At 39.1% G+C, this 20,255-nt stretch overlaps 1 protein-coding gene across 2 annotated transcripts in view; it reads left to right on the forward strand.

Moving 5' to 3' along the window:
- Positions 1 to 20,035, forward strand: part of LOC119474877 (CD151 antigen-like) — a 35,330-nt gene extending 15,295 nt beyond the window's left edge. Inside the window, exons 4-9 of one of the 2 annotated variants that reach the window (XM_037747194.1) lie at positions 9,550 to 9,624; positions 14,189 to 14,293; positions 17,728 to 17,886; positions 18,100 to 18,186; positions 18,290 to 18,383; positions 19,653 to 20,035. In XM_037747194.1, the coding sequence (XP_037603122.1) occupies positions 9,550 to 9,624; positions 14,189 to 14,293; positions 17,728 to 17,886; positions 18,100 to 18,186; positions 18,290 to 18,349 (486 nt within the window). In that variant the 3' untranslated portion in view covers positions 18,350 to 18,383; positions 19,653 to 20,035. Of the gene's footprint in view, positions 1 to 9,549; positions 9,625 to 14,188; positions 14,294 to 17,727; positions 17,887 to 18,099; positions 18,187 to 18,289; positions 19,629 to 19,652 lie in introns of those variants that run through there. The other variant, XM_037747185.1, reaches the window with a different exon arrangement.
- Positions 20,036 to 20,255: the final 220 nt, after the last annotated feature.

Below are 20,255 nucleotides of genomic sequence, written 5' to 3' on the forward strand. Positions count from 1 at the left end.
AACTCATGTTTACAATGTTTACTGAGGTAATAAATCAAGTGAGAAATAGGCTAATTTTCTCATAGGCTTCTATACAATCAGACTTCTTTTAGGAACCAGTGGTCAACCTCCGGGTCTGTGAAGTGAAGCCAATCCTGAAGTGCCTTAAACCAGCCAGCAGGGGGCGACTCCTCTGGTTGCAAAAAGAAGTCTGATTGTATAGAAGTCTATGAGAAAATGAGCCTACTTCTCACTTGATTTATTACCTCAGTAAACATTGTAAACATGAGTTTATGGTCTCAATCACAGTTTATGGTCTCATCACAGAGCGTTTTTTGCGGTCTGCTGTGTCTTTTTATTTCATATGTTAATAGGCAACCACCAAATGAGTGGTAGCGTTACCTATATGACAATCCATAAACTGTACGCGACCCAAATAGTTAATACTACAGTTTAAATCAATGAAAACAACTACCCGAAATCTCAAGTACGGCAATAATTTACCTCCTGCTGTTTTTTTGTGCAAATCACAGGTACTGTGTCATAAAGTCACCACAATGAAAAAAAAACCCACCTTGAATTGAATTTTTTTCAACTCTAGGCGTTCAGGATGCTCCTGTAAAAACGCGAGGCGCTCAGCAACACAAAAGCAGTGCAAAAACGCTTCAATCTCATTGGAAACAATTACAAAAGGCCACCCAAAGCTGCCTATGGTTGCAACCAGATGAGTCGCCCCCTGCTGGCTATTAGAAAGAACGCAAGTTTAAGGCACTTCTGCATTGGCTTCACAACCGTAGGTTGCCGCCTCTTTGGGACACAAATGAAAACAGTAGTCAAAAATACAAGTATTCAGTCAAGGAAAAGGAAAAGGAAAATTGCTGTTTTATTCTCAAAATATGTTTTTATAATGTTTTAAATTCTTTTTCAAGAGTAAAAATTAAAAAAAAATAAAGTTTCATTTGACTTAAAATTAGATATCGTACTTTCTGGATGAGTAGAAATCTTCAAAGACAGTAGTTGAAAAGACATGCTAATAATAATGTTTATATGACAAGCAAAGACAATATATCTTTTTATTTTGTGATTTTTAAGGCATTGTCTGTTGAATATTGAGCAAAGCAGGGTAGCCAGTGTGTGGACTTCATTTTGAGTCTTTAAAGACATAATTGAAAAGTCTATAGATCTATCTGTACGCAATAAATGTCCTCTCTATGTCCAGATTATTTGATTAATAACAGCACTTGTGCGTAAATCGAGACGTGTTCACCACCTCTTGTCCAGTGCGTGGGGCAGTTTTTGAGACGCTCGGTGCATCCGGAGGAGTTGAGATTAGGTCGATGAATCACAGTGAAGGAATGAACTTGTCGGCAAGGAGAGATGCTATCGAGACTGTTAAAGAGGGCAAACATAAGGGCAGGGTGGTGGTGCTGGGGGGGTAGAGTAATTGTTTCCCTGTATGTGGAGAGTGCCTGGTACCTGCTGAGAGCACATGAGAGCAGCTGTGATTGGCGACACTGTCCTGTAAACTAAAGGTCACAAGTCTTAACCACAAAAAGGCGGATCCAGCCGTAACATCGCCATGATATCTGTAGCGGGACGGCTTAAATAAACTAGCTGCAGTTGCCTTTAGATTAAAGGGAAGGCCATATCAGACTATCTGTTGTTTGGACTATACAAAGTATGAGAGAGGTCAGTAAGACAAAGAAGAAAACTCTCCCACGGGAAGAGGGGTGTGGTGTGTGTGTCTGCAAACACACGGCTTCATTGTTTTGTAGGAGAAAAGCGACAGAACGGCGTAATGACTCAGGGAGAGGAGGGAGAAACTTTTTCCTTTCCAAATGACAGAGCCAAATGGAAAGCAGTCCTAACAGAGGCTGGATCCACCTGTGGAGAAACTGACTTCATGCAGTTTGACCGGACATATTACAAGTCCGAGTGTGTCTCCCTGTCTTTCTCTTTAGTTCTCTCTACATGTCTCTTTCTTTCTGTCTTTCTCACTTTATCTGTTTGTCTTTTCTGTCTTTACTTTCTTTTTGTCTTTCTTTTGTGTCTTTCGTCTATCCATCCTTCTCTGTCTCTCCCATTTGATCAAAAATTATGTACTATCTGCTGTAAAGTTACAAATTGAATTTATTCAAATTTTAAGTACAGGGCTGTCAATCGTTTTAAATATTTAATCGCATGATTATCCATAGTTAATCGCGATTAATCACAAATTAATCACACATTTTTTATCTGTTCAAAATGTACCTTAAAGGGAGATTTGTTAGGTATTCAATACTCTTATCAACATGGGAGTGGACAAATATGCTTGCTTTATGCAAATATATGTATATATTTATTATTGGAAATCAATTAATAACATAAAACAATGACAAATATTGTCCAGAAACCCTCACAGGTACTGCATTTAGCATAAAAAATATGCTCAATAATAACATGGCAAACTGCAGCCCAACAGGCAACAACAGCTGTCAGTGTGTCAGTGTGCTGACTTGACTATGACTTGCCCCCAAACTGCATGTGATTATCATAAAGTGGTCATGTCTGTAAAGGGGAGACTCGTGGGTACCCATAGAACCCATTTTCATTCACATATCTTGAGATCAGAGGTCAAGGGACCCCTTTGAAAATGGCCATTGTAGTTTTTCCTCGCCAAAATCTAGGGCATGTTTGGAGCGTTATTTATGACAAGCTAGTATGACATGGTTGGTACCAGTGGATTCTTCAGATTTTCTAGTTTCAAATGATACCTAGTTCACTCTAGCTTTAAAACTGAGCCCACTACAATCAAAAAATCGCAAGTTGCGTTAAAGAAATCCTACACACTGTTTCTTCAAATCTATGAAATGTAAAAAAAAACAAATCCAAAAAGTATTACATTTATATTTATATAAAAATGAGTAACGCAACAATTTTCTATCTATCAACTAATCGTTTCAGTTCTTATTTAGGACTTCATGTATAGTATAGAGAGGGTGTTTTACGTGAGGTTATTTGCATAGAATGACGATAGTGTGCAGGGTGTCACCGTGTTAAAAAGAAAGTCAAAATATTTGACTGCATTTGATGACTATTTTCATAATCAATCAATCAAGCTACTGAAATCGACAAATGCTCATTCCGCTTTCTGCCTCACTGTCTGTCTTTCAGTGCCTCTCACCGTCTCTATTTTCCCTCCATTCAACTTTGTATTTGTTTGTTTGCTTTCTTATCTTACTATATGTGGTGTTTCACTTTCTTTCTATTGAATTGTATTTATATGAGGCAACAGGCTGGCAGAGCTGCAAGCGGACGCAAAAGGTTAAAGAGTCCGCTGCTTCATAGTTCATTTTCTGTGCGCCTGTTCTTCAACCCGATGAGTCTTTCATGACTTAGTTATGATCATCGCTCATTTCTTAGGACAATCTGTTAGGCTTCAACCAGGGCAGAAGAGAGAGATGAAAAGTTCTGGGTATTAAAACACCAATTTAAATTAATTTCTTTATGGTGTTGAATAACATAAATATAACATGTATTTTACTGTATTTATGGTGTTAAATAACATAAATACAGTCAGGTTGAATCGTTTATGGTGGTGAATAAAATACATTTAATTTATTTATGGTGTTGAATACTATAAATATTATTTATTTATGGTGTTGAGTAACATAAATATAATTTATTTATGGTGTTTAATAACATAAATGCAGTCAGGATGGGTATGGGTTTTGTCTGTGTGTAAATTACTGTCTGAAGAAAATAGTCCATCTTTTTTTTAAAGGTGGTTTAGGTTATATGAGCTATAGCGAAGTGTTCATGCTCAGTTGGAAATCTGTGCACACCTTCTCAGTGTGTGTGTGTGTTTGTCTGTGTGTTTGTTTTTGAATGCATGGTGCATCTTGAAAAGTTGAGATCACAGCCATGAATCACAGAGAAGGAATGAACTTGTCATGAGGGAGGGGAGGACCGCAAGAGATTGCCAAAGATGGAGAACATAATGGAGCTGTGTGTGTTTGTGGGTGTGTGTGTGTGTGTGTGTGAGTGTGTGTGTGAGTGTATGTGCTATGCTGGCTTTATGTCGCGCATCAAAAGAAGCAAATTCATGGACTGATATCTCTTTGCATTAGCATTTTTAACTCGTTAGAATGTCCTCATCCAAAATCTTTTATTTATGAATTTTCAAATCGTCCATGAAACTACAGCTGACTTATCTCGCTTGTAAATGAAACATAACAACATACATTAAAAAGGACGCATACATAAATTCACTCAATTCAATGAAAATAAACAAGGTCATTTTAAAGGGGAAAATGTTTTTAATCCCATGTCTTCGCTATGTATTGGTGTTAAATTAAATTATTTATAAAATAAACCCATACCAAAAATAACTCTAAAACAACACATCTCAAATCATGTGAATCTACTGAACTCAACTTCTAACAATGCAATGTAAATAAAGATAATTCATTCATTCGTTCATTCATTTAGCCCATAAACATATGTGGAAAATGCTCTGTGGACTTTTTAAATGCTTACTGCGCAATCGTCAAGTTGCTGTCACCGGTGTTTTCCGAAGTAGTCCATCTAATGAGGATGTCCCGTCGTTTCAATCAATGCAATTCTTAATGTGTTTTTGTCATCAATTATTTTTCTAATATTTGTCAAACACTGAACACAACTCTCAGCTCTCTACTCAGCAGAGACACAACCTCTCAGCTGAGCGTGCACACACACATCTAGTGGTGTGGTTGCAGATTGCAACCAACTAAGTACTCCTCCGCTCACTCCTCCCTTTCCAAGACTGTGGTAACGTGAGCTGCCGGGTGCAAAACCGTGGTAACACCATTTCGCCTCGCTCAGAGGCCATCCTTACCATAACAACACTACTTTAGGAGCAACGGAAGTCAGGCGGCGGCTGGCGGTACCATGATTTTGCACTCTGCGGCTCACGTTACCGCAGTTTCACAAGCGTGTCGGAGAACTACGGTGGCCTTCAGGTAATGTAAAAACGCAAAAGGCTCGCCAGTGTTTGGTTTGTCCGTTCTGGGCTACTGTAGAAACACGGCGGTGCTCCCTATGTAGATATGAAGGGCTCATTCTAAGCTAACAAAAACAATTCTTAATTTCAGGTGATTATACACTAATGAAAACATAGTTATGAATATTATATTCCATTTCTGCTAATAGATCCCCCTAACTGTTCCTTTAATGGTAAAGTAGCCGGCTGGACTTAAAGAGTAGTCGGCTGTTTGGCCGGCGGCCGGCGCTTATAGAAAGCTCTGCACGTGTCCAACCGTTATCTGATTAAAGTCACCTTCAGCGTGACTCTGAACTCCGACTCACTCAGTAATTGTAAAGGCAGCAGTACACTTCTAATGAAGTCTGAAATAGAAACACAGAGCTGCATACAAATGTGTGTGTATCCACGGTGTAGTTAAATGTTCCCTTACGTACGCTGGATGCTGGAGGAATGAAGTTACAAAAACTCTGTGAAAGAGGTCTGAGTTTACCTACGAGATGTTAAACATTTAGTAGTTTAGCCAGGAAGTCTGAAGCCAATGCAGAGCTATTAAAAGAGGTTTTGCACATATGAACCTGCTGAGAGTCGTTTTGACAGTAATTACACTGTGCCCTTCAGTCGCCCGGGAGAAGAATGGCAGCTCAGACGTAAAATGAGAGAGTCCGCGAGAGAGAGTGTGCCTGAGATCATAAGGAGGCCTCTGGAGTCACTGCAGTCAGTAATTCAGCCGCCTCGGTCTCTACAGCCAACAACAGGTTCTCTGTCACACCCGCTACACATCACTGTCCGTGTGGGATCAGCCCGAGAAGCATGTTGTTGTGTGTGTGAAAGAGAAAGCGGAGGCAAACACCACAAGTATGGTAGCGTCAGAAACACTGGCCTTCCACGAACCCAATTGTTTTCAGCTACAACTGCAAAGATATTCTGTACGGATGTTTGCAAGATATCAGCTCACAAGACTAGTGAGATCAAATCCTACTCAGTGTGGGTGTTAAAGATAAATTATTTAAAGAATATATGTGTTTAAGTTGAGACTGATTTAAAATCTAGCAATTGCCAGAAGGTGTTTATGTTGTATTAATATAGTAGCACAGACTACTGTCCTCCCGCTTTTATATGTTTCTGTTTAGCTTACATCCATAAAACTACCATTTTCTGCCTGACAGATATTCTCAGTTTTTAGGCCATCAATTTTTTGAGGAAAAAAGTAAACATCTGATAACCATATTAGCTGCTAGTTGTTTTTACATGAAGACCAACATTTATGTCAAGGATACTTCAAATATCGTTATCAAAGAGTTGTGATATCAACAGTAAAACTATTATTATCAAACATGACCGTAACAGTAAATGGAAGAAATCATCAAAATAAATGGGGGAACTTTACTACAAATGGAATAATTATAAATACCTATAGTGGAGCTGCAACGATTAATCGATCAGTTGTCAACTATTAAATTAATCGGCAACTATTTAGATAATCGATTAATCGGTTTAAGTACATTTTTAAGAAGAAAAAAAGTCAAAATTCTCTGATTCCAGCTTCTTAATGGTGAATATTTTCTGGTTTCTTTCCTCCTCTATGACAGTAAACTGAATATCTCTGAGTTGTGGACAAAACAAGACATTTGAGGACGTCATCTTGGGCTTTGGGAAACACTGATTGACATTTTCTGACATTTTATAGACCAAACAACTAATTGATTAATTGAGAAAATAATAGATTAAATAGAAAATAATCATTAGTTGCATCCCTAAAAAAATATTATTATCAAACAGTAAATTGAAGAAAACATCACAATAAAAAAGACTTTACTAGAAATTTAATTATAAATAAATATAGATTAAAAATGGAAATATATTTATGTACTGCAATTTCCTCCCTTGTAAATCAGCAAACATGTGCTTTTTTTAATCAGTTTAGTTACATTTGGAAGTATTGAAGTTAAACAAATGAAATTTGAAGTGGGAGACATTGTAATGCACTGAATCTTGACATAAAGGATCTGATATAAACAGGATCAAATCCTCACACACCTTGTTTACTGTCATAAATTTAATCTGACTTTCTTCTGTATTCGGTATCTAACTCTGTCGCCATGCTTCTCAAACCATCAACACAACATCAAAATGCATCTTGGGGTCGATTCAGCATTCAGGCTCGGAGCTACTCAGAGGTCTAATCAGCCCAAGCTATCAAATCAAAGAGCAGGTCCACTTTACCGGCCTGATTTTCTATCTCTGATAGCAGCAGGCCGGAGGAATTTGGGTCAAGGTTTTGGTCTGATAATATCTCTTCTTGTCTTTAATTCTGCAGAAACTTCTGCGCACCTTCCCTCTAACCCCTGGTCACGAATCAGATACCAACGATAAACTCTGAACAGCAAAGCTCACTAAAAAGCACAGAGTGTGAGATGTACCACTGAGCAATAAGTCAAAGTTTCAGGCTTTAATAAACCAACTTTGAACTGAACATGAATAGAAAACCATAAGAGAGCACAGAGCTGTTTTACTTCAATTAGCCTGACTTTAAGCTTTGTCATCTGTTGTGAGGCCTCTTTTTATGGGCTGGCACAGTTGCACATGTTATATGCACTACTATTAACCGTTAATTACTTACACCTGTACAACGTAATTCAATCCACAACATCAGCCTTGCAAAAAATCCCACTTTTGTGAAGCTTTTTTAGGCTGTACTTGGTGGTGCAGTTGTATTTGATTGCATTATATTTACAGTAGGGGCGTAAGGAAATATCAATACACTTGAGTGTCATGCTATTATGTTTTGTGATATTGTATCAAATCTCAAAAACACCATCGATTTTTAGTTTACATGCAAAGATTTGTGGCAGACAGTGACTCAATTTTGGGTTGTTTTTACATTGGATGTTACAGGGACTGTGATAAATACCAATGCATATCCCACTGTTCTGACTGTATGGTGGTGTGTTCTTTGTACTATGACAGTTTTCCTAAAATTAGATTTACAAAACTGCAACATATCGCCTTGCATACAGTATCGCAATTTATTGAATTGTAACCCCTGTATCATGATACGTGTCGTATCGCCTCATTCTCGCCAATACACGACCCTAATTTACATGAAGGTGAAAGAATCTCATTAACACCCCTGTGGTCACATGAATTAACAGTGCCCAAACAAAATTGGTCTATTTACACAACTTTTTGGCCAACTCAAGTATTGATTTGACAGTTTACATTTTATGTTCTCTTATATAAATGTTTCATTCTCTTATCCATGTTGTATTAAAATCATCATCATCAGCGTTATGCTCATTAATTAAATATTTTACAGTCCTGCTACCCTTTAAGATACTTTGTCCCAGTTCCATACTTCATGTCAATTGTATATAAAATATACTAATCTGTACAACATAATGTTGGTGCATTTGGTATACAAGAAATCAACATACTGTTTCGCTGTCCAGCCCGCAGCTCACCGCTCCCGTAGCGTCGTTTTTGCCCACAGCAGGCAGCTGTTTTCAGTGAAACAGCTCTAAAAACCAACTGTCCATTACCTGCTCAGCACTAAACAGCAGACAGACATGGTTAGAGACTAGCTGGTGAACATGGTGGAACATTTAGCAGCTAAAGAGCCAGATATTTCCCTCAGGAGTCGGTAGAGACCTAAAATGGAGCTAAAAGGAGACGTGACTCCAAATGAATGAAAATGTTGCTTCCATGTTGCTGCTGGATGTGTAAATAAGCAACTGTTTGCTAACAAGTTCACCATATCAACTTGAAAAGATGATGAGATGTCAATGTTTGGTTTCACAGAATGTTTCCAGAGAAATGAGTTGCAATTTTAAGTGTTTTATAATAACGAATCAACGAAAGAGATAATACAGTACTTCAGACTAGGATGTATTTTTACATCACTATTCTCATTTACGTTGTAAAACAGTACCAAACAAAGATGTTTTCATAAGTCTGTAGTATATGATGTGTAGGCCAGGACATCTCTCCAGCATCACAATGTAAAACGTTATTTTGACGCATTTTGTCTTTAACAAATATTGTGCCTCCTGCAATTTGAAAATTGCAGAAGGCCATATTGTGATTTTGTTAAAATTTGGATTATTTATGCAGCCCTAATTCAGACGTCAAACTGTGACTGCCAGTGATGGTTAACAAAGAGACAGAGAAACTGTTTAGAGGGGTTCCTGGAGCTGTTTCACCACCATCTACAATTAGTTTATTTATTATTTTCTTGCTGTGAGCAGCTCCTTTTCATTTGTGCTTTTGTGCCATCAGCAGGAAACCCGGCACAGGCAGTCAGAATATATTTATGAGCATTGTTTGTTCTCAGTTGTTCCTTTTAAAGACTGGCAGTACAAACCTGCAGTGGGCCGACTTTTCCAACATTTTTATTTCTAATTAACATTTCAATATAATGGGACCAGACTTTAGCCACTACATGTTTCTATTTTGTTCAAACTACCTCTCTAGCAGCGCTGCATGTGTGACTTTAAATGCACCTGTTGCTTCATCACATTACCGTCCACTAACTGTATTTTCTTCTCCTCTGTTGTTCTCTGTGTCCTCAGTACTTTGTCCTGCTGCTGTGTATCTTCCTGTTGGAGATCCTGGCTGGCGTCCTGGCTTATATCTACTACCAGCAGGTAATCCCCCTCGGGCCAACAAAAAAAAAGAAAGTTCTTTCCAATAGATTTTACAATGCACCCTGAGATTTGTGCTGTATGTTAGGTCGTATGTGTGGAATGGCAGAGGAGCAGCTGACAGATGGTTAGGATTAGGGCTGCAACTGACGATTATTTTCATTGTTGATTAATCTGTTGATTATTTTCTTGATTAATCGATTAGTTGTTTGGTCTATAAAATATCAGAAAATAGTGGATAATGTGGATCAGTGTTACGTCCTCAAATGTCTTGTTTTGTCCACAACTCAAAGAGATTCAGTTTACTGTCATAGAAGAGGAAAGAAACCAGAAAATATTCACATTTAAGAAGCTGGAATCAGAGAATTTAGATTTTTTTTTTTTTTTTTTAATTACTCAAATTGATAAATCGATTATTGCCGATTAATTTAATAGTCGAAAACTAATCGATTAATCTTTGTGGCTCTAGTTTGGATATGTTTTAAGTAATTAGGGCTGTGAAAGTTAACGCGATAATAACGCGTTAACGCAAATTCGTTTTAACGGCACTAATTTCTTTAAGGTATTAACGCAACTTGCGATTTTAATGGTGTAGCGGGGCTCGGTTTTAAAGCTAGAGTGAAGATACTGGCATCATATGAAACTACAATGCTAGTTTTTCATGAAGGAGGTTAAATAACGCTCCAAACTTAAGTTAAATCTTGGTGATGAAAAACTGGCATGGCCATTTTCAAAGGGGTCCCTTGACCTCTGACCTCAAGATATGTGAATGAAAATGGGTTCTATGGGTACCCACGAGTCTCCCCTTTACAGACATGCCCGCTTTATGATAATCACATGCAGTTTGGGGCAAGACATATCTCCTTTTAAGGTACATTTTGAACAGCTAAAAAATGTGTGATAACCATGGACAATCGTGTGATTAATTGCAATTGAAATATTTGAATCGATCGACAGCCATAGTAATAATGTAGTCTCAACTGAATTGTGTTGGCGGCTTACAAAAGGCAATCTCATGAGTATTGTTTTTTTTGTCTTCTGATGTACATACTTTTGATAAATTATCCAGTTTATTGTCACTGAAGTAAAAAAGGAAAAAGAAAGAAACTATCTTGGGTGGACACAAGTCAACCGTAATACAGAAAATCATCCAATATTAAAACCTGATGTCTGTGTCTTGAAGCTCTGATGTACTCAACTACAAAATCAACCGAGCATGCATGTCTCTTAATCTGAGCACGTAGTCAAAAGAGTTGTAATAAAGCACAGACATCTGTTACATATCCCTCGTGGCGTGTGCTGCGCTGTGGTTTTAACCACCACAAAACCAGCATGACGAATATCAGATCACAGGGAGGAAATATTAGACAGCCCATTAAAAATACAAATATCAGACTGACCATATTACTCGTGGTACATTTAGTCCAAATGGAATGAAAAATGCCTCCAGTAAGTACACATAACAAGGCTGAATGCACTATGTCAGAAGAATTTAGAAGCATTTTGTTATGATTTTAGATTGAGCTACACTCAAGCAGAGCTGTTCCCTCCAAAAACAACGAAATGAAGAACTCTACTGACGCAGGTTAATGACTAAAGGGAGTAAAATACTGCTAAGCGCTAGAAAAATACCCACAGTTCTGCTTATACGTGATTATTGTCTTATCTCATGTGCTGTAGTTGATGTATGGAGTTATGACTGACTGCACGGCAACCAGTTGCAAATGAGTCTTTCTACTCGTGTAATATTAACAGGACATTGCTCTCCACCAGCGTCACTCCCACCCCGACTAATCTTAAAGCCTGGTGGCTTGTAGCTCAGCAACAGGGCTTTTCTCAGTCTAGAGGTGCACTGCTTTCATTATTACTGCCTCATTCATAATACAAAACTCCTCTGAACACGAGCAGTCGCTGAGCTCCATGGCTCTCTGCTGATTCCTAAAGCTATGACTCCTTTACTCGCTTCAAAAGATTGTTGCATTAATTCCGTTTAGCTAAAATCTCTAAAGCCTCTCTTCTTCCCTCCCTCTGTTCTTCCGTCCTTATTATTCCTCATTTCTCTTTCTGGTAATCAGTTGTGAGAACTGTACATTTGCTTTTTATTTCCAGATGCCAAACACCTCATGGAACCTGCTTGTAGCTCACTCTCAAACACATTTTGTTCTAGTTTATTTTTCTATTTTATAGCTGCTGTTTTACATTTAATACTTGTTCTATCTGTTCTGTCTTTGTATGGCCTGAGATTAACATTAAGCTTTGTCAGGCACTTTATTAACAGACAAGTGAAGCTAAATGTGTTAGGGCTGCACCATTATGGCCAAAATGATAATCACAATTACTTTGCTCAATATTGAGATCACGATTAGTTATCACGATTATTCATTGATTTTAGGGACAAAATATTTTTTATTGCACTTTAACATTTAAATACACAGAGCACTGCTTTCACTTCCATGTTGTGCTACATTCCTGCTAATGTACAAATCTTTTCACCAAAATAAGACTGGTCCTTATTCACAGAAACATAAAATTGCAACGTCACCAAAACTTTTTACCCCAAAATTAAATTAGTAGAACCCTGCTTTCACTTTCACATTATGCTACATTCCTGCATCAAAATAAGACTTAAAATAAGGTTCTTCTTCAACTGAATTCAGTGCATTTTCATTTAAAACGAGTAATTAAACGCCATTTTTGCAGTCATTGTAATTGTGGGAAGCCAAAAATCGTGATCGCAATAAATATTTGATTAATTGTGCTGCCCTAAAATGTGTCCGTTAGTAATAGTCACTTGTCCAAATCAAACTATTCTACTAGTTTACAAAAAAATTGTAAATTATTTTAACCACACCTACATTTATCAACCCAGTCGCCAAAATAAAATGTTGGCGTTGTACGTTTCTGCAAACCGCGGATACGTTGAATCTCGACGTTTCTGAACCAAAAATATGTTTCATATCCACATGTCTACATACATGTCACATCAACGTTATACCACTTGTGGCACTTTTGCCATTTCCAAACTGCATTCTCAACTACGTCTAGGTTTACGCAACAAAACTACTTGGTTAGGATTAGTAAAGGATCATGGTTTGGGTTTAAATAAGTATGTTACTTTTAGTTTTACACTGGGCATGAACACCACTCCTACTCAACTCCTGGGTGAAAGTCCAATGTTTGACCTGTCCACCCACCCCAACCTCCTCCCTACGTGGATTTGACTTAACCTTCTATTTGGGTAGATCTCTAGCTCACCCGGTAGAGCGTGCGCCCCATGTAGGCTGAGTCCTTGGCAGCGGCCTGGGTTTGAGTCAGACCCGCGGCCCTTTGCTGCGTGTCATCTCTCTCCCCCCTTTCCTGTCCTTCTCCAGCTGCACTAATGCAATAAGGCAATAAAAAGCCTTAAAAAAAAAGAAGCATACTATTTGTGATACATCAAAAACAAACGCAATCCGGGAGAAAATACGTTCCCTCACAAGGTAATTGATGTTGCAGTTTCGATGTATGAAAACGTAATTTATAGGAGACCAGCTTGCATTTCTAGTTCAGCTATTTAGCAACAAACACAGAAGTTCATCCTACATTGCTTTTTTTTCTTTTTGCCTTTGTATCCCAATCCTATAGTTTATTTATGGTACAGTTCTGGTGAACTGAAGACACTCTGAGCAGTCTGTACTCTAACAGTATTCAGCAGATAATAGGCTCATTAACAAAACTATTACATTTTGTTACTTTATAATGTGAAATATGTCAAACACCAGCCATTTAAAAAAAGATAAATATTGCAACTGTATCAGTCATTGCCTTCAGGTCACACAGTTGTCAAAACAGCAGATGCTCATCCCATCCTTACCTGTAGATGGCGCACATTTCCGTGTCAACATCTGCAGTTCTGAACTGCTTCAGAGTCAGACCTCTGGCTCTGGTTTCACAGCCATCACCTGAATAGATGTTTGAACTCATGTTTGCTCGTATGTGGTTAATACCACACGATGCTGTTCACTCACACACCAGCTGTTTCTACTCATTGAGCCATTTTCAATCTTGAATTGCTGCTTTCACCCCACTGCCGCAGTGTTTCCCAAACTGTCAACAGGTAAAATGAAAATCCCTCCTGTTTCTCCCTTTTCTCTTTGTCTTCACCTCCCGTCTCTCATCTCTCTCCCCCCCCTCCCTTCCTCTCCTCATCATTCACTCCCTTGATATCTCCTTCACGCTTTGATTTACCGTGGTTTCCCAGCTGGCTTGTTGCCATAGAAACTGAGCCCCCCAGACCTCCCGCTCCTCCACTGTGCGTTTTTTCTGCCACTGGTCTCGAGAACAAAAAAATACACCGACTTCCTCTCCCTTCGCCCCGGCTTCGTCCTCATCTGCTCCTGTGATGTTAGAACCCGCCGTCCATGACGTGTATCATCAGGAGGGCGTTTAAATTCTGTGTGCTCTAAATCTCATCAGTACCTGAGTCAACAATTACAACTAAATTTATCACTTGGTCATGCTCTGTGCTGGTCTGGGATTTTTTGTGTTGCCATGTGGTGAATATATATGTGTCTGTGTGTCTGAGCAGTTGAATGAGGAGCTGAAGCAGAACCTGAGAGGCACCATGACTGAGAAGTATGGACAGACAACCCACGAGCACATCACCGGGGCTGTGGACAAGCTGCAGCAGGAGGTAAGTATCTGCACCTGTGGGCAACCTCCGGGGCTGAAATGTGAAGCCAGTGCTGAAATGCCTTAAACTTGCATTCTTTCTAATAGCCAGCAGGGGGTGACTCCTCTGGTTGCATAAAGAAGTCTGATTATATAGAAGTCTATGAGAAAATGACCCTACTTTTCACTTGATTTATTACCTCAGTAAACATTGTAAACATGAGTTTATGGTCTCAATCGCTAGTTTCAAGTCTTCTTCAATACAGCATGATGTTCATTTAGTAAATTATGGTCCCATTTAGAGTCAAATAGACCATAAAGGAGGGGATGCTTTAGGGCGGGGCTACCTTGTGATTGACAGGTCGCTACCACGCCGTTGTCCGGTCTGGGAGTTGTCCGTGTTTTCATCTTAGAACTTTAAACCTTTCACAGTGTGTTTTCAGTTCATGAAAGTTAAAAGGTGCTATTGATAGCATAGATAACATTCAGCCACTATATGTCGCATTCTCCCTCCCCTGTTCCAGTAAATTTACTTACCGTCAATCTCCGCAATTTATCCGTTTTTTTTCCACACTAACTGACGACCCAGAGATACCACGTGATACCAACGTTGTTTTACTATTGGCTCACAAGCTTTGTTAGAAGTGGGAACCGAACGTCAGATATCTTCCACAAAGATAAACAAAACATTGATTTTGGACCCACCAAAATCTTTAAAATGATAATTCACAATCATAATTAAACCATACTTTTAATTGGCACCTCTCTAAAGTAGATGTATTATTTATTTTTTAATGTTCATCTACATAAAAATGTTATCAATTAGACCTTTTAATTATAACCTTTTTGGTTGCGTGAAAACATCTTATTCAGTGTTCAGTTGGCTCCACTCTCTTGTGTCACTTCTGGTTGCAAAAAAAACAACATGTGCGACAGCCAAAATGCCGAACTCGATGGCTTCAAAACGGCAGTCCACAAACGAGTGAAATGAGTGACGTCACGGTGACGTCTATGGTCTGTATTCACGATGGATAGATGAATGGATACAACTACCAATTTAACAAGGTGGATCATATTTTTAACACAAACTCTGAAATGACAACTGATATCTACTTCCAAGAGTGACGTTTTTCTTTGACCCAAAATAAATTGGAAAACTGGATGTATTTATAGTTGGTTGTTGTGCATCCACACCGTCACATTATAAGTGAACTAGAGCGTCTAAGCAAAAGTCTCATTGACTCACATATGGCTTGTTGATTGGACGGTGTTTTAGTAACCTATCATCCCATCAGATTAGAGATCTCGGTGATGAGGGCCAGTCAAAACAAATCCGATTCCAGTCTCTCTGTCTTCAGCTAAGCATGATGGACTTGTCTGCATCCTGTGCTGTAATTTACCCTCTCTACCAGTTGACAGCACATGAAGGAGCGGATAAATTTGAGCAGCAGTCGAGACTTCAGTTGGTTCATTTTGTATGCTCAGTTTTTTAAGTACGAGATGCCCCGGGCTGTCAGACGTCAGCATTTATTCTTTGTTCTTTCTTCTAAACTTTTCCAGAAGTTTATTTGGACTTCTCACATTTGCAGAGAATCCACCTACCAGCACCTTTAAAACTCACTAATTAACACATTGAATCTCCTTTGTTCAGTCCGTACAAAAAAGAAACTATAAAAGTGGTTGTGTTTTTACAGGCGGCTGTGAGCTTGACTGTTTTATAATTGGGAGTAGTTGCCAGTCAGCCAACGGAGAGACTCCTGGAAGTTTACTACACCCGCCCCAAGAAATAGTCCAGTCCAGTTTCGACGGAGCCGTAGTTGTTTTTAAGGCTGCACGAAAGTCATTTTTTTACATTTGATGCTGAGGTTTTTCGAAGGAAGTTTTGAATGTCTGTTATCAACCTAAAAAAAATAAAAAAATAGATTTTATGTTATTGTTTTGATATAAATGTAATTGATGGTGCAGTTGGATCCCATTAATACAGTTGCGTTCCTCCCTTTGTTTGCAGCAAGTGGGAGAGCAAAGAGTTTTCTGACCGCAGTGAAAATTTTGTTTTTGAAAGGCTAAATGCCAACAAATATAGATTGAAGCAGAATATTTCTTTTGATAAAATAAGAAAATAATTACATCTGTCTTTTTTCAATACATTTTGACTTTTGGACTTTACAACGCTCTGTTATTGGAAAAGTTTGGATGACATGAGTCGGAAACTATCTTGCACAGCCACCACTGGAATCTAATTCAACAAATAGTACATAATACTTATAATATTAGTGCAGCCTGATCTTTATCTGCAACTGTGCAGAAATACCAGGTTTAAACAGAATGAATAGACATGCAAAAAAAAGAAACACTGCTCAGCATTCACATGTTAATTTAGAATTTAAATGTTAAGGTTATGAACGAAGCTTCGAACTACAGTGGAAACCGCTTACAATGATAATGGTTACAGTGTTCAACCGCTTATATGGATCAAAAAGCTTGGGAGAGAATCATTCCTTTACAAATGCTGTTTAAATAATTTGCTTTTAGTAATCAAGTAGTCCGCTTACAGTGTTCATTTGTGGTCTTTTCATTGAGACAACATATGGAAAATGATTTTAAAACTACGCTAAACTAACGTTAGTTGAATTTGAGTTTTGTTTTTTACTTTACTCCCTTGATACTTTGCCTCGCGGACCGTCTGCTTTCCGGCTGGATACTTGAGGCTGATGCTGCGTGTACATTGATATCGTGACGTGAAAAGGAAAGTCATTTTGTCTGAATAAAAAAACAAATGTGTACGGGGAAAGCACCTGTGGTTTAAGCAGCTGACCGGCATCCGTCTCCCTCCATGCCGCTATCGAGTGAGCAAGCGAGGGGTCCAGGCAAAGAGGCGCCGTTCAGCATGCGCGCTCGTGCTGCAGAAAAAACGGCAATGCCTCACCCTCGGTGAGGGAAAAGGCAGAAGAATTGGCAGCGAGCCAGTAAATAGCAAAGCGGTCCGTTTCATTACTTTGTATTCATGTAATAAATCTACAAATGTCAGTTAGATGGTAATCTACATGAGAAATGATGCACAACAACAACAATTTGGTTAAAATAATCATCCGCTTATAGTGATCAATTTGACCCGGACAGACGTGATCACTCTAAGGGGTTTCCACTGTGTTCTCTGTATGCTAAGCTAAGCTAAACCGGCGCTCGCTGTAGCTTCATATTTACTGTACAGATATCAGAGTAGTATCGACCTCCTCGTATAACTATTGATAAGAAAACAAATAAGCCCAACATGTCAAACTATTCCTTCAGTGTTCTGCTTGTCGTTGCTTTAGTGACGTGCAGTAAAATCTTCCATCCGTTAGTATGAAACAACTTCTGATGTTTCATATTTAGCTGTGTCTTTTCATTCTTTTTTGCTACCGTCAAAATTCCCCTCTATAGATAGAATATGTGTCTTCTTCTGTCTCCCGTCAGTTCAAGTGCTGTGGCAGCAACAATTCATCCGACTGGGCTGAGAGCGTCTGGATTCGCTCCATAGGCGCAAGCGGCAGGATGGTGCCTGACAGCTGCTGTAAGAGTCGCACTGACTACTGCGGCCGCAGGGACCACCCATCCAACATCTACAAGGTGGAGGTGAGAGCATGAAGGGTGCTAGGGGGGCGTCGGTGGGGTTTTCAGTGCGGGTGGCCAGATCAGTATTTCTGTCATGTCTCAGTATGTCGGCATTGAGACCATGCGGTGTGAGAGTAGCAGAGACAGAAGAGATGTGTATACATAACATTTGTTTGCAGTGAGACTCCCACATCAACTGATGCAACATGAAGACACTCTTTGTTTTTCATTTAGGGCGGCTGCATCACCAAACTGGAGAAATTCATCCTGGACCATCTGAAGATCATCGGAGCGGTGGGTGTCGGGATTGCTTGCGTACAGGTGAGCAAATAAATCTCTTTCAACATAACACATAAACAAAGATTAAATATCCATGGAGATGTTGCTAAATTATGTTTTTCCTTCCCCGCCATCCAATCCCCAGGTCATAGGGATGGTGTTTACATGCTGCCTATATCGAAGTCTAAAGGCAGAGCCGTACTAAGAGAAGCAGAAGAAGAAGAGTGTGGGTGAAGGAGGTAACTTCATCACCACATGCCAAACTCAAATAGCCCATAGGTTCTTTTCTTTGCCTTGCACATAGGGGAAGAAAAATTTGGCGAGGGATCAAATTGCACATCTGAGGATCTCATTTTAAACAAAGGGTGGAAAAACACTACGAGGTTTCTTGAAGTAATTAGGCACACAAATTGCAGTCTCAGCTACATCTTCGAGATCACAGCGCTGTGAGAAAAAAGCCTCAGAGAGAGAAACTGATGGGAATTTGAACACAGATTGTGTAATTTAGTGCGGGGACAGCCTCCCCGGGACTGAAACATTGTAGTTTTCTTCCACTCCGATTCCCTCGATGTACATTTGTTTTTTTCGGACCAGGTGCTAGACCCGAGAGCGCTGTAAAGATCAGTGGAGTAAAAACTGGCACTTTGCAGAAAATGTTAATCCTGGTCGCAGCAGCTTCCCTTTCCCAGCAGCGTGGTTTAACAAGCCTACCTCTGGGGCCTTCTTCAACTGCAACAGCATTTAGTTTCCATGTTAACCAGCCAGTCATGCATTTTAAATATCTGTTCGATAGTGGCCTTTTTAAAACTTTTCAACTGTTTTTATATTTTGTAAATGATTGTTTTCGACACTTGAGGTGCTTTCTTGTGAGCTATTATTTTTGCCTAATGTGTCTTCATAGTGTCAGTGTTTGATCTTGTTTTTAATCAATTTAAAGACCTGCTGAGAAGGACACAGTATCTGCTGAGTGAAGGTACACCAATTAGTGTCTTCCTCAGCAGCATAACTGGTGCCATTCGACACAGCAACAGCAGCATTTTAACCCTGTGTGACTACTCCACGGTGATGTTAATGAAGTGATTAATGTTACATACAAGGAGTGCCACTAATATGACTCATAAGAAAGTGCCTCATGTTTGCTTCTTTTTTTATACAAGGGATTTATCCACTGATGCCAAAGTTAGTCAACTTTGTGTAAGGACCTACTGTATCTCTTCCAGCCTTATTCACGTATATCTACAGATGTCTCTCTTTTTTAGATTGTTTTCATAAATGAAGATTTTGTTTTACTTTTCTATAGTCCATAAATATTTTATTGTATTTAACAGACACTTTTGGTAGAAAGTGATAGTCACTCACTGTTGGCAATGATCTTTTCCCGTGTGCCTCAAAGACAACACTCAATTAATCTGCTGTATTTCTGTTTTTGTGATAATCCTGGAATAATTTTAGTTTGAATAAACACTAAACAACAATACACTTTTCTTCTGCTGTGTTTGCTTTTTCAGCAAAAGTCAGGCGGCAGTTTGCAACATGAACGGTGTAACAAGGAGCATCTACGTTTTTATGCCTCTGCGCCGACGACAGCTGTGGTCGAATGAATTGTGTTTTCAGGGTGTCTGTACATCCACTACGTAATATCACAGGAACACCCGGAGGGACTTTCTTCAAATTTGGCACAAACGTCCACTGATTAGACTGTTGTCAGGCTATTACCTAGGCGTTATCAGGTGCTATAAGCCCCATAGATGTGGGTCTAGGGGCCTACTACTCCCACTAGCAGGTGTTATCATCTATTCATATGGCAGATCACCTAGAGAAGGTATAAAAGAACACAACAGCAACCTCTAGCAACTGTAATAATTATGACAGAAGCAGAAGTCAGGCGCTGTAGTATAGACAGTGTTTTCACAGGGTTTTCACCCAGGAGACTGGAGTTCGCATCCCGTCTGAAACCAACAACGTGTAGTTGTCTTTGTGTTCGAAGTTATTCTAACCCAAAACACTGTGTTTTTCCCTAAACAAGTGTTTGGTTTTTTTTTGCCTAAACTTAAAGAAGTTGTACTTTTGTCGCTTAAACCTAAAGAAGTCGTAATTTTATTGCCTAAACC

This window comes from Sebastes umbrosus, chromosome 2, assembly GCF_015220745.1.
Source record: "Sebastes umbrosus isolate fSebUmb1 chromosome 2, fSebUmb1.pri, whole genome shotgun sequence".
In the NCBI taxonomy this organism is placed as follows: Eukaryota; Metazoa; Chordata; class Actinopteri; order Perciformes; family Sebastidae; genus Sebastes; species Sebastes umbrosus.